This window comes from Poromitra crassiceps (assembly GCF_964638095.1).
Source record: "Poromitra crassiceps genome assembly, contig: HAP1_SCAFFOLD_257, whole genome shotgun sequence".
Taxonomy (NCBI): domain Eukaryota; kingdom Metazoa; phylum Chordata; class Actinopteri; order Beryciformes; family Melamphaidae; genus Poromitra; species Poromitra crassiceps.
This window is the reverse complement of record NW_028152140.1, coordinates 212,818-232,366: the sequence shown is the minus strand read 5'-3', so window position 1 is coordinate 232,366 and position 19,549 is coordinate 212,818. Positions and strand designations below refer to the sequence as shown.

Below are 19,549 nucleotides of genomic sequence, written 5' to 3'. Positions count from 1 at the left end.
GAAGGCGTATGACTCCAGGGATTTTTTTTTATTATTTTTTGTGCATTCGTGCAGGACTTCACCTGGGAGGATCGACAGGCAAGGGAACAACTGTGGCCGAAAATCAAGCAAGCCAGATCGCTGGGTAAGGTGGCTTTCTACAAAGGCCACGTCGCAGTAATTGATGGACGTACAGTAAAGGCTTAATGTATTAAATGCAAACAGCAGTCAAAAGAAACAAGAAAAAAAACATATAGACAATATTCCAAGGTTTGGCCTGCCATTAAGAGAACAGTATAAAACTCAATCAATTGCGACTCCAAGAATGAACAGTCTAAATTCTTCGCCATACGGTGCATTACGCAAAACAGCCAGAAGATGGCGATGTTGCCCAAGGCAAACAGCCTGGCAGATAGCTAAAACGTCTAAAACAAGCAGCTATTGACAGCTGTCTATTTTTGAAAGAGCAGTTGGAGTATCAGGATGTTGGAAATAGTCCTGAAAGTGAGACAAATAGTAAAGGGAGAAACTAGGTTTTCTGAAGCTTTGAACCAATTGTGAACCTGGGGACATCTGCTGGTCAAATTTGAAACAGGATGCCCCCTAAAAACAATGATTTAGTAGCCTAGTCTACATTATCCTGAAACAAATCCAATTTGTGGGACTTCATAATAGACATATGTAGGCATTTATAAATGGTGGCGTTGTTCGTGCACGTTTTGGTCCTGGTCTCAGTTGGTGAAGACATGCAGGCGTCCTGAGTTGTTGCCGCCCAGCAAAGCATTCCTTGTAGGATGGAAGGCTGTGATGGACAGCACCGTGCTGAGGTGGTGGTCGTCTCTGAAGGAGTGCTGCAGCTGGCCGCTTTCGTGGAAGACCTGCACCTGGCGAGGCCGCTCCATGCTTCCCACCACAAAGCAGTCCTCTTGTTTAGGGTCCCACACTGCTGATAGCTTCGTCAGCCATCGGCCTGTGTTCAGGTTATGTCTGAAAATAAATTTCAGACAACTTAGCATACAGTATAGTCTGATGAAGAATGTGTTACCCACTTCTAGTAAAATCTGACTGGACTCACTGTAGCAGGAGTAATGGCATGTAAACAATTGCATTGCCTTTTCATGTGGTTTTTTCTACCAAAGAAAAAGAAAAGGAAATCCGCACTGTTTTTTAAGCTCCCACGTGAGTTTTTTAATTACAAAAAAGCAACGGGTCTTCATCAGGCAGTACAGAGAACAAGCTCTCTGTGCATGGGCATATATATAACCTCACATGGGGTGGTGGTGCCCCAATCAGGTGACGACAGACACCTGTGATCATTACAAAATACATAATTGTTGAAAGAGTCCACAAGAATACAACTTTTTTTAAAGATCATATAATAACAGAGGTAAACAAATTCTAAAATACCCGATACAAAAGAAATACAAGAAGTAAAACATGCAGGTGAATATTATTATCCCTATCTATACCAATAAGAAACCAAAGAAATGTAAAAGTATAGTACGGTAGGCCAAGGTAGGTTCAGGCAGGGTTTGAACCCAGGACTCCCAGGTGAGAGTCGTACGTGCTACCCACATGACCGAAGAGCCAGGCACATGTCTACAATGGCCAAGGTGTATACATATAACAACAGAATATAATAAAGTTAAAACATCACAGCAATGGCTTGACGTCTAGTTCTTCATTGAGGCCATACGGTGCCAACGTGTTGAGTGTATATATGTGAAAAGCCACACGTTGTAAAAGTCATTGTTCGTGGTCACCTCCTCTAGGGGGCTTTTGAACCTTCTCTATCCCCATGTACCGGAGTGAGGAGATGCTGTGTCCTGCTTGTTTGAAGTGGACTGCAACAGGGTTACGTTCATCACCGCATCTGATGTTGCTGCAATGCTCGCTAATCCTAGTGCGGAGGGCTCTAGACATTTTCCCCACATAAGCTAATCCACAAGGACATTTTATCTTTAAAAAAGTTGTATTCTTGTGGAAAGACCTACTCTTTCAACAATTATGTATTTTGTAATGATCACAGGTGTCTGTCATCACCTGATTGGGGCACCACCACCCCATGTGAGGTTATATATATGCCCATGCACAGAGAGCTTGTTCTCTGTACTGCCTGATGAAGACCCGTGAGGGTCAAAATGTTGCTTTTTTGTAATTAAAAAACTAACCGTGGGAGCTTAAAAAACAGTGTGCGGATTTCCTTTTCTTTTTCTATACGCGTATTTTTTCCAGCACCTGTTGAAATAATCTTGGATGTGCGTGCACTCTACTCTTCTGCATATTTCTACCAAAGACACACAATTGTTAATTTTGGTTTGACATTTTTTTTATGTACGGTAATTTAAGTGCCGAGTTGGAAAGGCTTGTTGTCGCTGTGATACTGGCTTATAATAAAACTGTAATAAAAATAGAAACAGTGATAAGTATTATGATGACCTGAGATAAACCTTCTACTACCCAAAACTCAAATGTATCAATCACTGTGGCACTGATGAAGATCCGCCATTAGGCCCTCTCTGCACTTTCACACAGAACCAAGCAGCCCTGCCATACAGGAGTGTGCTTTAGATAGCATCCACCCCTCCCGGATTGAAATTAGGCGTGAACCATGGGCGTTAAGCTTATTATGTCTGAGGAGTCTATTTATTTAATTTTATTTTGCCTTTATATAAACAGGTAAATCAGTGCGACCTGAATTTAACGAGCAACTTTCAATATTCGTCTGATCGACTTTATGGATCACAAAGGCAGCATCATGTATTACAAGCTACACGTAACGGAAGGCTTTCTTACCTTTGGTTCCAGTTTTTTTATAAAGCATATACCCATGTTGTGAAGTAGCCTAATTAAGTCCGTTCTGAAAGCGTGTTGACTGGAAGAAAAAAAGTGTGAAACAGCTGCAGTCTGATTTTAATAACGTTATCGACGGCGTCATTATAGACCACTTGGTTTCTACTTCTGGTTATGTCACTTTCAGAAGAACAGAGCGAATCTCAGGCACAGTGGGCAACGCAAGGCACACACCTGCTCAAGTGACTCGGGCTATAGTAGGAGCACAGTCTGAATGCTAACATTAGTTGTTTTTCGTAAGGGAACGCACAACAGGCGAGACAGCCTGCAGATATGCTTCGGTTAACTTATTTCTGATCGGAGAACTTCAATCTGGAGGTTGTTTTCCCTCAGTCCTCCTGTCATTTCTTTATGAATGAGCCGAGATTGCCGTCTTCCCGCGGCTTAGCCTTTTAGACAGACGTCGATTCTGCGCTGATACTACCTCTACCGGGGGAACGAAAGGCGTAACAAAATGACACGCCATTCCGTTCTTGCGACTTTTATACAGGAGGCATCATTCTACAGGCGGCGCCCCCGCCAGGCCAGTAAAATAATTGCAATTTGTTTTTTTGTTTTTCTGCTCTCCCCAAAATTTAAATATACCTTTATGGCATATTATTACAATTACAATATAGCAATAATGGTGTTGACAGTAATAGAAGATGCCAAATCATTCAAAACAATCAGCATTTTGCTTTTAGGAGCATTGTGCCAGCGTGCGGCGCTGTTCCAAAACATGTAAACGTGTCGTTGCCTGCGAAACGCTCATCCCATAATACAAATGTTCGCATCGCATCCCATAATAGTATGATGATACTTGGGATGCCATTGCGAACATAGATGCGAACAGGTTAGCTAAAAGTTTAGCGTCACCAGCGAGGGGCCCCACCGTTGCGGTCGAGGTACATTTCGAAATCCCTCCAGGCCTGAAAATCTTTCTAGGGGAAACACTGCAGGAGGCGAGACATAACGCTGCAACGAACGCGGCTTTCACAGTCTGTGTTAAAGGGGCTATAGATTGAGACAGCTTTCCTGATTTCCCCTCCCCTGATCAGGTAACATAATGACTTTGGAAAAACAGTTAGCAAGCACGACTCCCATAAAGATATATAAAAAGTATACAGGTGCCTGGGTCGGAGGATACTAGTAGGTGACAGATGTCCCGGCACACGCGGTTTAAGAAAAAATATCTTATTTATTGTGGGCAAGCAAGGTGATGAACGTTTCGCCTAGAAGCCTTCTAGGCGAAACGTTCATCACCTTGCTTGTATAATAAGATATTTTTTCTTAAACCGTGTGTGCCGGGACATCTGTAACATAATGACTTTCCCACACTGAGAGGCTATGTTCAAGTGAGTGGATGTACCCGATGGAAGTCAGCAAAGGAGCTGTGGTGGTCATTGCTGAGGTGTCATATATCCTATGGAAAAAGAAAAGAAAATGCACATTCAATTTAGAGATGTAATTCCAAAACAAGTAGTGCAGTGCAAGTGCTTTAAGCTGTGTCAGCCCCACCTAATCGTGTTGTCCATACAGGAGCTGAGCACTCTGTTCCCTGTACTAGGGGAGAAATAAGCACTGGTTATGCTTAAAGAGTGGCCGTGCAGCTGGCAGACCGCCTGGCTCTCGGTCTTCTTCAGACAGCGGCTATCGTAAATACTCACAAGCCTGCAGAGAAGAAGGAAAATTAGTTTGGACTATTTATAGACTGGACAGACTACAGCTGAACTGACTACAAGCAGGCAATCCAATTTAACAACTTTAGAAAACAAATGATCAAAGTGATTACTGCTCTGGAGAAAATATAAATTAATCAAAGATATGAGTCATACCTGCTCTCGGCCACTGCAAAGTACTGCTTGTTTAGTGGATGGACGCTAACACAGTGAAGGCTCTTGGGGTTGAGGGTGTAGAGGGTGTGGAGGGACTCATGGGAGTTGCTGCAGAGAAATTAAAAACATTAAGAGATTAGAAGCAGCTTTGTACCAGTCTGGAAAACATTATACATGTTTCTGACAATGTTGTTTATGATTAATAAAAAAAGAGAGCAGGCGGTTAGCACTCTTCATGCTTACTGACATTCAACATGATGAAGAGAGATGGTAAAGAATAGAGAAGTGCTGCATTTTTTAAATCATTAATACAACAGTTGAAGAAGATGGCAGTATGTTACCCTGGGGTGCGCCTATCCACAATGGCAACATCTCCACCAAATTGCCCGACAACTAGTGTCATACAGTCATGTGACAGGAAGTCAAAGGTTTTCAGGCCATCTTCAATAGAATACACCTGGTAGGAAGTAGAAAATGATTCAGATCAGCTGGTGAAGTAGGAATATCTTAAAACTGGAGTGGGTTTACAATTCATGCACGATTTTACATCAACTTAATGAGGACATGGAATGTTTTTTTAAACATCTCCACTGATTTATAAGTTTGTTGCAAAGCAGTAATGAGTAAGTCCAGAATATTTCAGCAAAATTAACAGATGTTGTGCTTGAGGGCGGCTGTTCCAACTACAGATTGTTTATTTTTTCTATATGCACACATCCAGGGAGAATCGAATTGAAAACCTTAACAAGCGTTAATGACCCATGCCAGCAGGCGGGGGAGGATTTCTCAATGCAGAAAATATATAGAGAATATATAGAGAAGGTAAACACTGTCCATCTGCTTATATTACGGAGATTGTAAACTGATGCAAAGTGGGTTGAAAATCGGCAAAGCCTTCCTTTAATTACACATAGCTGCATCAAGACTTGTTTGTGTAAAAACTGTTCCTGAAATGGAACTGTACACCTGTGATGTCAGCCCCAGCAGAATGTCCAGCAACAAGTGATGTCACAGGTGTTTAACACCCATTTAGAATCCTACCCTTTTCTCCATACTGTATTTCTGCCCTGGGGGCCTGTATCTTATTATAATATATATAGGGGGGGGGGGGGGGGGAGGTTCATAATGATCATGAGCCCAAAATGTAAATTCATTACCCCCGCCCCCCCCAAAAATAAAATAATAATAACACCGCGCTCTTCAAGTTAAAAGGTATTGGTTCAAACTGTACTTACTGGCTGAAATTATGATTATTATTATCATTATATATACAGTATATATATATTGTTACAGAGTGATATGTGATTGACATGTGATTGTCAGGGACCCCCTTGTTTAACTCATTGAGTGCCAATGACGTCGATCGACGTCAAATGCGTTTTTTGACGGTGGGACGTGGATCAAAGCCTCCTGCATCTCCTGTACAAATATTGTAGCTATTGGATGTGTATAACCTATTTTACGGACTCATTAGGTGGCGACAGTGCTCTCCAGATTAGAGAAAGGTCAGGAAAACAGTAGGAAAAAGCCCCGTGATGAAAGTGAAACCGCTCATGCTGCAGGCGGAGCCATATAGATTGCTCTGGCTGCAGCTGACGTTGGCTGCGAACAGCAGTCAATCCGCTCCCACAACTGAGCCCCTCTGCCTCTGTCTGTCTGTCTGCATAGTTTCTCCACACGATTAGCCGCCAGAAAAGCAGCACCCGACACTGAAAAGCCAAACAATTCTCAGCAGTCCGGTTTGGCTTTTCCGTGTCGCGCTGGGAGCCGGCGCACAAAAACGGAGCACTCCGAAAATAGACGCTGGGTGCGTGAGGCTGTGTGTTAGTGTGGGGAGGAGTTTGCAGCTGAGGGGGGGGGAGAGGGGGGTGGGGCACGCAGGGCACCACACAACTACACCACGTCACTACATCAGAAAATATTAGCTAGAGTCAGTGAATGTGCTTGAAATGCTTCATTTCACAAAAGGCTGAATAACTCAGCTTCTAATTTGAAACGCCTGAAAACGCTGAAAACAACCTATCTTCTCCGGCTCATAACTAAAGAACGGAAAATGGTATCAATAAACTTTTTTTTGCTGATGATACAATAGAGTCTCCTTGTTCTTTGTGCGTGTTCGGTGTTTACATAGTAATATCACACAATATTCTGTGGGCCTCGAGAAATCACTGAAAACGCTCTGAAACTCTGGCACTGGGAGCGTCCGTTCTCCAAAAGTGGCTGGCACTCAATGAGTTAATTATAATATGTCAATTTACGTCTTTGCATCAGAGGATCAAACAGGAAGTGGGAGTGGCTTAGAGATTATATCCGTGGCATTTCAGGTGCGCAGGCCCCCCCCCCCCCCTCTCTGCCATGTTGGTCTGCTAGTCTGATCAGGAAGCCATGTATCGCTCCTGTTCCCCAGTGCTCTATTGATCCCTCCGTTTCCACGTGTATGGGTGTGACTGTGTGTGTGAGATATTATTTTGAATTAGCGTCCCCAATCTACTGAACGGGAGCTGCTGATGGCCCGCTCCACACTACCGACTGAGCTGTCCACACAAGCCGGGCTGTCTAGGTGTCATCGCCCCATGCTGATAGCAGGTGAGCTGCTCCCATTCACTTTGTGACTTCTTGTTTGATATTTCTGTGCAAAGACGTTCTGTGTTGTTGTGGCAGGTGTGGACTGACTAGACACGAGCTTGATCCTATTTTGAGAGCCAGATCTGTCACAATATATATATATATATATATATATATATATATATATATATATAGTAAATTCGTAGATAGATGCCACTGGGGAAGGGGGGGTGATCAATAAAACTACATTTTATGGAACAAAATTTACATCTTCAAAGAGGGCCTTCTCTACATCCATGCAGCGTAGAGATCCATCGTAGCTGAGGGTCAGCAGGTGGCTAGGATGAGTCCTGGAGAACATCATGCAGCTCACTGGACGCTGAGAGTGGGGCTCAAAAAGCAGCACGCCATCATCACCGTAATCACCACCCTTAACTCATTGAATGCCATGGACGTCCTTCGACGTCCAATTAAATAGTGACGTAGAGTGCCACGGACGTCCTTCGACGTCCAATGCGTTTTTTGACGGTGGGACGTCGATCAAAGCCTTCCGCAGCTCCTGTACAACTATAGTAGCTATTGGAGGTCTATAACCTATTTTACAGAAGCCTTAGGTGGCGACAGTGCTCTCCAGATTACAGAAATGTCAGGAATACACAGCCTGAAATAGCCTTGATGAAAGAGAACCCGCTCATGCTGCAGTCCAGAGCCATGTAGATTGTTCTGGCTGCAACTGACGGTGCGTGCGAACACAGTCAATCCGCGCACACAACTGAGTCCTTCTGCCTCTGTCTGTCTGTCAGCATAGTTTCTCCACATGATTAGCCGCTAGAAAAGCAGCAGCGCGACACTGAAAAGCCAAACCTTTCACTGCAGTCCGCGTGTGGCTTCTCCATGTTGCGCTGCCTGGGAGGCGGCGCTTCCCAGGCTTCCTAGACGCTTGGTGCGAGGCTGTGTGTTACTAGTGTGGGGAGGAGTTTTCAGCTGAGGGGGGGGAGGGGGGGAGGGGGGGTGGGGCACGCAGGGCAGGACACAACTACACCACATCACTACATCAGAAAATATTACCGTATCTAGAGTCAGTGAATGTGCTTGAAATGCTGCATTTCACAAAAGGCTGAATATCTCAGCTTATAATTTGAAATGCCTGAAAACGCTGAAAACAACCTATCTTCTCCGGCTCATAACTAAAGAACGGAAAATGGTATCAATAAACTTTTTTTTGCTGATGATACAATAGAGTCTCCTTGTTCTTTTTGCGTGTTCGGTGTTTACATAGTAATATCACACAATATTCTGTGGGCCTCGAGAAATCACTGAAAACGCTCTGAAAACTCTGGCACTGGGAGCGTCCGTTCTCCAAAAGTGGCTGGCACTCAATGAGTTAAAGAGTAAATAATAAATCAATCAAGTTGTACTGTAACACTGTACTTTTCCCCTAAGTGTCCAGTCATTGATGTTTTACTTCAGGAACTCATTTCCTTGTCATTTTAGCGGACATCCACAGGCTGGCAAAAGTAGGAACCAAATTTATGTATTTTTTGTGTCACTGGAATACGATTCAGAACATCCAAACTCCCAAATTCTAAAAAGATGGTGTTAGCAAATGGTTATGATCAAAGCAAAGAAACTCACCAAGTTCCAGAGTCCTACATGCCCCCATTTATCTCCTGCAGCCATGAGCAGACTGCTAGTGCAGGGGTGGAAGGCAGCAGAGTATATGCGTTGTTGAACCACTTTGGCCACTTGATCTTCAGTTATCCTCATGGTCTTAAGGGAAGAGCGATACCTGCATCACCTGCAACCACAAAGATGAACTGTAAAAGACCACACAAAAATATATTGTATAGTCAATTCTATTTAAACGCCCAGCGATGCATCAACATTTTTTTTTTTTTACAAATGTCAGATGTCTAAATATTCAGACTTAAACATCATAAACAGTCAGGACACAAAGTGACAAACAGGAGTCATGAGGTAAAGTTGTTTGAAGCCACTGTAGTTATCATAGTCTGAAGTCTCTAGTCGACTTCCTCAACGGTGGGACTGTGAGCCAGCTCCCGCCTGCTCTCTGCAGCCCTGTGCAGGTGTTGCTCTCTGGTACAACACACAATCTCCAGCTCTTTCTACGGGTGCTGGTACTGTTCTTTATCAGCCAGCTGGTTGTTATCCAGCCAGGCGATGGCCTGGTGGCACCTCTCCGCACCTTCCTCTGGTCCTCCTCGCTAATCTTGCCCTTCACGTTGAAGGCGTATGACTCCAGGGATTTTTTTTTATTATTTTTTGTGCATTCGTGCAGGACTTCACCTGGGAGGATCGACAGGCAAGGGAACAACTGTGGCCGAAAATCAAGCAAGCCAGATCGCTGGGTAAGGTGGCTTTCTACAAAGGCCACGTCGCAGTAATTGATGGACGTACAGTAAAGGCTTAATGTATTAAATGCAAACAGCAGTCAAAAGAAACAAGAAAAAAAACATATAGACAATATTCCAAGGTTTGGCCTGCCATTAAGAGAACAGTATAAAACTCAATCAATTGCGACTCCAAGAATGAACAGTCTAAATTCTTCGCCATACGGTGCATTACGCAAAACAGCCAGAAGATGGCGATGTTGCCCAAGGCAAACAGCCTGGCAGATAGCTAAAACGTCTAAAACAAGCAGCTATTGACAGCTGTCTATTTTTGAAAGAGCAGTTGGAGTATCAGGATGTTGGAAATAGTCCTGAAAGTGAGACAAATAGTAAAGGGAGAAACTAGGTTTTCTGAAGCTTTGAACCAATTGTGAACCTGGGGACATCTGCTGGTCAAATTTGAAACAGGATGCCCCCTAAAAACAATGATTTAGTAGCCTAGTCTACATTATCCTGAAACAAATCCAATTTGTGGGACTTCATAATAGACATATGTAGGCATTTATAAATGGTGGCGTTGTTCGTGCACGTTTTGGTCCTGGTCTCAGTTGGTGAAGACATGCAGGCGTCCTGAGTTGTTGCCGCCCAGCAAAGCATTCCTTGTAGGATGGAAGGCTGTGATGGACAGCACCGTGCTGAGGTGGTGGTCGTCTCTGAAGGAGTGCTGCAGCTGGCCGCTTTCGTGGAAGACCTGCACCTGGCGAGGCCGCTCCATGCTTCCCACCACAAAGCAGTCCTCTTGTTTAGGGTCCCACACTGCTGATAGCTTCGTCAGCCATCGGCCTGTGTTCAGGTTATGTCTGAAAATAAATTTCAGACAACTTAGCATACAGTATAGTCTGATGAAGAATGTGTTACCCACTTCTAGTAAAATCTGACTGGACTCACTGTAGCAGGAGTAATGGCATGTAAACAATTGCATTGCCTTTTCATGTGGTTTTTTCTACCAAAGAAAAAGAAAAGGAAATCCGCACTGTTTTTTAAGCTCCCACGTGAGTTTTTTAATTACAAAAAAGCAACGGGTCTTCATCAGGCAGTACAGAGAACAAGCTCTCTGTGCATGGGCATATATATAACCTCACATGGGGTGGTGGTGCCCCAATCAGGTGACGACAGACACCTGTGATCATTACAAAATACATAATTGTTGAAAGAGTCCACAAGAATACAACTTTTTTTAAAGATCATATAATAACAGAGGTAAACAAATTCTAAAATACCCGATACAAAAGAAATACAAGAAGTAAAACATGCAGGTGAATATTATTATCCCTATCTATACCAATAAGAAACCAAAGAAATGTAAAAGTATAGTACGGTAGGCCAAGGTAGGTTCAGGCAGGGTTTGAACCCAGGACTCCCAGGTGAGAGTCGTACGTGCTACCCACATGACCGAAGAGCCAGGCACATGTCTACAATGGCCAAGGTGTATACATATAACAACAGAATATAATAAAGTTAAAACATCACAGCAATGGCTTGACGTCTAGTTCTTCATTGAGGCCATACGGTGCCAACGTGTTGAGTGTATATATGTGAAAAGCCACACGTTGTAAAAGTCATTGTTCGTGGTCACCTCCTCTAGGGGGCTTTTCAACCTTCTCTATCCCCATGTACCGGAGTGAGGAGATGCTGTGTCCTGCTTGTTTGAAGTGGACTGCAACAGGGTTACGTTCATCACCGCATCTGATGTTGCTGCAATGCTCGCTAATCCTAGTGCGGAGGGCTCTAGACATTTTCCCCACATAAGCTAATCCACAAGGACATTTTATCTTTAAAAAAGTTGTATTCTTGTGGAAAGACCTACTCTTTCAACAATTATGTATTTTGTAATGATCACAGGTGTCTGTCATCACCTGATTGGGGCACCACCACCCCATGTGAGGTTATATATATGCCCATGCACAGAGAGCTTGTTCTCTGTACTGCCTGATGAAGACCCGTGAGGGTCAAAATGTTGCTTTTTTGTAATTAAAAAACTAACCGTGGGAGCTTAAAAAACAGTGTGCGGATTTCCTTTTCTTTTTCTATACGCGTATTTTTTCCAGCACCTGTTGAAATAATCTTGGATGTGCGTGCACTCTACTCTTCTGCATATTTCTACCAAAGACACACAATTGTTAATTTTGGTTTGACATTTTTTTTATGTACGGTAATTTAAGTGCCGAGTTGGAAAGGCTTGTTGTCGCTGTGATACTGGCTTATAATAAAACTGTAATAAAAATAGAAACAGTGATAAGTATTATGATGACCTGAGATAAACCTTCTACTACCCAAAACTCAAATGTATCAATCACTGTGGCACTGATGAAGATCCGCCATTAGGCCCTCTCTGCACTTTCACACAGAACCAAGCAGCCCTGCCATACAGGAGTGTGCTTTAGATAGCATCCACCCCTCCCGGATTGAAATTAGGCGTGAACCATGGGCGTTAAGCTTATTATGTCTGAGGAGTCTATTTATTTAATTTTATTTTGCCTTTATATAAACAGGTAAATCAGTGCGACCTGAATTTAACGAGCAACTTTCAATATTCGTCTGATCGACTTTATGGATCACAAAGGCAGCATCATGTATTACAAGCTACACGTAACGGAAGGCTTTCTTACCTTTGGTTCCAGTTTTTTTATAAAGCATATACCCATGTTGTGAAGTAGCCTAATTAAGTCCGTTCTGAAAGCGTGTTGACTGGAAGAAAAAAAGTGTGAAACAGCTGCAGTCTGATTTTAATAACGTTATCGACGGCGTCATTATAGACCACTTGGTTTCTACTTCTGGTTATGTCACTTTCAGAAGAACAGAGCGAATCTCAGGCACAGTGGGCAACGCAAGGCACACACCTGCTCAAGTGACTCGGGCTATAGTAGGAGCACAGTCTGAATGCTAACATTAGTTGTTTTTCGTAAGGGAACGCACAACAGGCGAGACAGCCTGCAGATATGCTTCGGTTAACTTATTTCTGATCGGAGAACTTCAATCTGGAGGTTGTTTTCCCTCAGTCCTCCTGTCATTTCTTTATGAATGAGCCGAGATTGCCGTCTTCCCGCGGCTTAGCCTTTTAGACAGACGTCGATTCTGCGCTGATACTACCTCTACCGGGGGAACGAAAGGCGTAACAAAATGACACGCCATTCCGTTCTTGCGACTTTTATACAGGAGGCATCATTCTACAGGCGGCGCCCCCGCCAGGCCAGTAAAATAATTGCAATTTGTTTTTTTGTTTTTCTGCTCTCCCCAAAATTTAAATATACCTTTATGGCATATTATTACAATTACAATATAGCAATAATGGTGTTGACAGTAATAGAAGATGCCAAATCATTCAAAACAATCAGCATTTTGCTTTTAGGAGCATTGTGCCAGCGTGCGGCGCTGTTCCAAAACATGTAAACGTGTCGTTGCCTGCGAAACGCTCATCCCATAATACAAATGTTCGCATCGCATCCCATAATAGTATGATGATACTTGGGATGCCATTGCGAACATAGATGCGAACAGGTTAGCTAAAAGTTTAGCGTCACCAGCGAGGGGCCCCACCGTTGCGGTCGAGGTACATTTCGAAATCCCTCCAGGCCTGAAAATCTTTCTAGGGGAAACACTGCAGGAGGCGAGACATAACGCTGCAACGAACGCGGCTTTCACAGTCTGTGTTAAAGGGGCTATAGATTGAGACAGCTTTCCTGATTTCCCCTCCCCTGATCAGGTAACATAATGACTTTGGAAAAACAGTTAGCAAGCACGACTCCCATAAAGATATATAAAAAGTATACAGGTGCCTGGGTCGGAGGATACTAGTAGGTGACAGATGTCCCGGCACACGCGGTTTAAGAAAAAATATCTTATTTATTGTGGGCAAGCAAGGTGATGAACGTTTCGCCTAGAAGCCTTCTAGGCGAAACGTTCATCACCTTGCTTGTATAATAAGATATTTTTTCTTAAACCGTGTGTGCCGGGACATCTGTAACATAATGACTTTCCCACACTGAGAGGCTATGTTCAAGTGAGTGGATGTACCCGATGGAAGTCAGCAAAGGAGCTGTGGTGGTCATTGCTGAGGTGTCATATATCCTATGGAAAAAGAAAAGAAAATGCACATTCAATTTAGAGATGTAATTCCAAAACAAGTAGTGCAGTGCAAGTGCTTTAAGCTGTGTCAGCCCCACCTAATCGTGTTGTCCATACAGGAGCTGAGCACTCTGTTCCCTGTACTAGGGGAGAAATAAGCACTGGTTATGCTTAAAGAGTGGCCGTGCAGCTGGCAGACCGCCTGGCTCTCGGTCTTCTTCAGACAGCGGCTATCGTAAATACTCACAAGCCTGCAGAGAAGAAGGAAAATTAGTTTGGACTATTTATAGACTGGACAGACTACAGCTGAACTGACTACAAGCAGGCAATCCAATTTAACAACTTTAGAAAACAAATGATCAAAGTGATTACTGCTCTGGAGAAAATATAAATTAATCAAAGATATGAGTCATACCTGCTCTCGGCCACTGCAAAGTACTGCTTGTTTAGTGGATGGACGCTAACACAGTGAAGGCTCTTGGGGTTGAGGGTGTAGAGGGTGTGGAGGGACTCATGGGAGTTGCTGCAGAGAAATTAAAAACATTAAGAGATTAGAAGCAGCTTTGTACCAGTCTGGAAAACATTATACATGTTTCTGACAATGTTGTTTATGATTAATAAAAAAAGAGAGCAGGCGGTTAGCACTCTTCATGCTTACTGACATTCAACATGATGAAGAGAGATGGTAAAGAATAGAGAAGTGCTGCATTTTTTAAATCATTAATACAACAGTTGAAGAAGATGGCAGTATGTTACCCTGGGGTGCGCCTATCCACAATGGCAACATCTCCACCAAATTGCCCGACAACTAGTGTCATACAGTCATGTGACAGGAAGTCAAAGGTTTTCAGGCCATCTTCAATAGAATACACCTGGTAGGAAGTAGAAAATGATTCAGATCAGCTGGTGAAGTAGGAATATCTTAAAACTGGAGTGGGTTTACAATTCATGCACGATTTTACATCAACTTAATGAGGACATGGAATGTTTTTTTAAACATCTCCACTGATTTATAAGTTTGTTGCAAAGCAGTAATGAGTAAGTCCAGAATATTTCAGCAAAATTAACAGATGTTGTGCTTGAGGGCGGCTGTTCCAACTACAGATTGTTTATTTTTTCTATATGCACACATCCAGGGAGAATCGAATTGAAAACCTTAACAAGCGTTAATGACCCATGCCAGCAGGCGGGGGAGGATTTCTCAATGCAGAAAATATATAGAGAATATATAGAGAAGGTAAACACTGTCCATCTGCTTATATTACGGAGATTGTAAACTGATGCAAAGTGGGTTGAAAATCGGCAAAGCCTTCCTTTAATTACACATAGCTGCATCAAGACTTGTTTGTGTAAAAACTGTTCCTGAAATGGAACTGTACACCTGTGATGTCAGCCCCAGCAGAATGTCCAGCAACAAGTGATGTCACAGGTGTTTAACACCCATTTAGAATCCTACCCTTTTCTCCATACTGTATTTCTGCCCTGGGGGCCTGTATCTTATTATAATATATATAGGGGGGGGGGGGGGGGGAGGTTCATAATGATCATGAGCCCAAAATGTAAATTCATTACCCCCGCCCCCCCCAAAAATAAAATAATAATAACACCGCGCTCTTCAAGTTAAAAGGTATTGGTTCAAACTGTACTTACTGGCTGAAATTATGATTATTATTATCATTATATATACAGTATATATATATTGTTACAGAGTGATATGTGATTGACATGTGATTGTCAGGGACCCCCTTGTTTAACTCATTGAGTGCCAATGACGTCGATCGACGTCAAATGCGTTTTTTGACGGTGGGACGTGGATCAAAGCCTCCTGCATCTCCTGTACAAATATTGTAGCTATTGGATGTGTATAACCTATTTTACGGACTCATTAGGTGGCGACAGTGCTCTCCAGATTAGAGAAAGGTCAGGAAAACAGTAGGAAAAAGCCCCGTGATGAAAGTGAAACCGCTCATGCTGCAGGCGGAGCCATATAGATTGCTCTGGCTGCAGCTGACGTTGGCTGCGAACAGCAGTCAATCCGCTCCCACAACTGAGCCCCTCTGCCTCTGTCTGTCTGTCTGCATAGTTTCTCCACACGATTAGCCGCCAGAAAAGCAGCACCCGACACTGAAAAGCCAAACAATTCTCAGCAGTCCGGTTTGGCTTTTCCGTGTCGCGCTGGGAGCCGGCGCACAAAAACGGAGCACTCCGAAAATAGACGCTGGGTGCGTGAGGCTGTGTGTTAGTGTGGGGAGGAGTTTGCAGCTGAGGGGGGGGGAGAGGGGGGTGGGGCACGCAGGGCACCACACAACTACACCACGTCACTACATCAGAAAATATTAGCTAGAGTCAGTGAATGTGCTTGAAATGCTTCATTTCACAAAAGGCTGAATAACTCAGCTTCTAATTTGAAACGCCTGAAAACGCTGAAAACAACCTATCTTCTCCGGCTCATAACTAAAGAACGGAAAATGGTATCAATAAACTTTTTTTTGCTGATGATACAATAGAGTCTCCTTGTTCTTTGTGCGTGTTCAGTGTTTACATAGTAATATCACACAATATTCTGTGGGCCTCGAGAAATCACTGAAAACGCTCTGAAACTCTGGCACTGGGAGCGTCCGTTCTCCAAAAGTGGCTGGCACTCAATGAGTTAATTATAATATGTCAATTTACGTCTTTGCATCAGAGGATCAAACAGGAAGTGGGAGTGGCTTAGAGATTATATCCGTGGCATTTCAGGTGCGCAGGCCCCCCCCCCCCCTCTCTGCCATGTTGGTCTGCTAGTCTGATCAGGAAGCCATGTATCGCTCCTGTTCCCCAGTGCTCTATTGATCCCTCCGTTTCCACGTGTATGGGTGTGACTGTGTGTGTGAGATATTATTTTGAATTAGCGTCCCCAATCTACTGAACGGGAGCTGCTGATGGCCCGCTCCACACTACCGACTGAGCTGTCCACACAAGCCGGGCTGTCTAGGTGTCATCGCCCCATGCTGATAGCAGGTGAGCTGCTCCCATTCACTTTGTGACTTCTTGTTTGATATTTCTGTGCAAAGACGTTCTGTGTTGTTGTGGCAGGTGTGGACTGACTAGACACGAGCTTGATCCTATTTTGAGAGCCAGATCTGTCACAATATATATATATATATATATATATATATATATATATATATATAGTAAATTCGTAGATAGATGCCACTGGGGAAGGGGGGGTGATCAATAAAACTACATTTTATGGAACAAAATTTACATCTTCAAAGAGGGCCTTCTCTACATCCATGCAGCGTAGAGATCCATCGTAGCTGAGGGTCAGCAGGTGGCTAGGATGAGTCCTGGAGAACATCATGCAGCTCACTGGACGCTGAGAGTGGGGCTCAAAAAGCAGCACGCCATCATCACCGTAATCACCACCCTTAACTCATTGAATGCCATGGACGTCCTTCGACGTCCAATTAAATAGTGACGTAGAGTGCCACGGACGTCCTTCGACGTCCAATGCGTTTTTTGACGGTGGGACGTCGATCAAAGCCTTCCGCAGCTCCTGTACAACTATAGTAGCTATTGGAGGTCTATAACCTATTTTACAGAAGCCTTAGGTGGCGACAGTGCTCTCCAGATTACAGAAATGTCAGGAATACACAGCCTGAAATAGCCTTGATGAAAGAGAACCCGCTCATGCTGCAGTCCAGAGCCATGTAGATTGTTCTGGCTGCAACTGACGGTGCGTGCGAACACAGTCAATCCGCGCACACAACTGAGTCCTTCTGCCTCTGTCTGTCTGTCAGCATAGTTTCTCCACATGATTAGCCGCTAGAAAAGCAGCAGCGCGACACTGAAAAGCCAAACCTTTCACTGCAGTCCGCGTGTGGCTTCTCCATGTTGCGCTGCCTGGGAGGCGGCGCTTCCCAGGCTTCCTAGACGCTTGGTGCGAGGCTGTGTGTTACTAGTGTGGGGAGGAGTTTTCAGCTGAGGGGGGGGAGGGGGGGAGGGGGGGTGGGGCACGCAGGGCAGGACACAACTACACCACATCACTACATCAGAAAATATTACCGTATCTAGAGTCAGTGAATGTGCTTGAAATGCTGCATTTCACAAAAGGCTGAATATCTCAGCTTATAATTTGAAATGCCTGAAAACGCTGAAAACAACCTATCTTCTCCGGCTCATAACTAAAGAACGGAAAATGGTATCAATAAACTTTTTTTTGCTGATGATACAATAGAGTCTCCTTGTTCTTTTTGCGTGTTCGGTGTTTACATAGTAATATCACACAATATTCTGTGGGCCTCGAGAAATCACTGAAAACGCTCTGAAAACTCTGGCACTGGGAGCGTCCGTTCTCCAAAAGTGGCTGGCACTCAATGAGTTAAAGAGTAAATAATAAATCAATCAAGTTGTACTGTAACACTGTACTTTTCCCCTAAGTGTCCAGTCATTGATGTTTTACTTCAGGAACTCATTTCCTTGTCATTTTAGCGGACATCCACAGGCTGGCAAAAGTAGGAACCAAATTTATGTATTTTTTGTGTCACTGGAATACGATTCAGAACATCCAAACTCCCAAATTCTAAAAAGATGGTGTTAGCAAATGGTTATGATCAAAGCAAAGAAACTCACCAAGTTCCAGAGTCCTACATGCCCCCATTTATCTCCTGCAGCCATGAGCAGACTGCTAGTGCAGGGGTGGAAGGCAGCAGAGTATATGCGTTGTTGAACCACTTTGGCCACTTGATCTTCAGTTATCCTCATGGTCTTAAGGGAAGAGCGATACCTGCATCACCTGCAACCACAAAGATGAACTGTAAAAGACCACACAAAAATATATTGTATAGTCAATTCTATTTAAACGCCCAGCGATGCATCAACATTTTTTTTTTTTTTACAAATGTCAGATGTCTAAATATTCAGACTTAAACATCATAAACAGTCAGGACACAAAGTGACAAACAGGAGTCATGAGGTAAAGTTGTTTGAAGCCACTGTAGTTATCATAGTCTGAAGTCTCTAGTCGACTTCCTCAACGGTGGGACTGTGAGCCGGCTCCCGCCTGCTCTCTGCAGCCCTGTGCAGGTGTTGCTCTCTGGTACAACACACAATCTCCAGCTCTTTCTACGGGTGCTGGTACTGTTCTTTATCAGCCAGCTGGTTGTTATCCAGCCAGGCGATGGCCTGGTGGCACCTCTCCGCACCTTCCTCTGGTCCTCCTCGCTAATCTTGCCCTTCACGTTGAAGGCGTATGACTCCAGGGATTTTTTTTTATTATTTTTTGTGCATTCGTGCAGGACTTCACCTGGGAGGATCGACAGGCAAGGGAACAACTGTGGCCGAAAATCAAGCAAGCCAGATCGCTGGGTAAGGTGGCTTTCTACAAAGGCCACGTCGCAGTAATTGATGGACGTACAGTAAAGGCTTAATGTATTAAATGCAAACAGCAGTCAAAAGAAACAAGAAAAAAAACATATAGACAATATTCCAAGGTTTGGCCTGCCATTAAGAGAACAGTATAAAACTCAATCAATTGCGACTCCAAGAATGAACAGTCTAAATTCTTCGCCATACGGTGCATTACGCAAAACAGCCAGAAGATGGCGATGTTGCCCAAGGCAAACAGCCTGGCAGATAGCTAAAACGTCTAAAACAAGCAGCTATTGACAGCTGTCTATTTTTGAAAGAGCAGTTGGAGTATCAGGATGTTGGAAATAGTCCTGAAAGTGAGACAAATAGTAAAGGGAGAAACTAGGTTTTCTGAAGCTTTGAACCAATTGTGAACCTGGGGACATCTGCTGGTCAAATTTGAAACAGGATGCCCCCTAAAAACAATGATTTAGTAGCCTAGTCTACATTATCCTGAAACAAATCCAATTT

The 19,549-nt window shown here is 43.7% G+C and overlaps 2 protein-coding genes across 2 annotated transcripts; both read right to left on the bottom strand.

Annotated features, from left to right (window-relative positions):
• Positions 1-710: 710 nt before the first annotated feature.
• On the bottom strand, positions 711-9,068 carry LOC310770911 (WD repeat-containing protein 76-like; the record flags this gene model as incomplete). The annotated part of the gene is made up of 7 exons (XM_083663608.1): positions 8,847-9,068; positions 7,480-7,641; positions 4,988-5,103; positions 4,647-4,754; positions 4,330-4,482; positions 4,181-4,234; positions 711-966 (listed from the first exon to the last, which is right to left on the bottom strand). Exons 1-7 carry the CDS (start codon positions 8,976-8,978, stop codon positions 711-713), a joined length of 981 nt encoding a protein of 326 aa, XP_083519734.1. The 5' UTR covers positions 8,979-9,068.
• A 1,098-nt stretch (positions 9,069-10,166) lies between these two features.
• LOC310770910 (WD repeat-containing protein 76-like) lies at positions 10,167-18,990 on the bottom strand (the record flags this gene model as incomplete). Its single annotated transcript, XM_083663607.1, has 7 exons — positions 18,302-18,990; positions 16,935-17,096; positions 14,444-14,559; positions 14,103-14,210; positions 13,786-13,938; positions 13,637-13,690; positions 10,167-10,422 (listed from the first exon to the last, which is right to left on the bottom strand). The coding sequence occupies exons 1-7, from the start codon at positions 18,431-18,433 to the stop codon at positions 10,167-10,169; spliced, it is 981 nt and encodes a 326-aa protein (XP_083519733.1). The 5' UTR covers positions 18,434-18,990.
• Between the last annotated feature and the right edge of the window lie 559 nt (positions 18,991-19,549).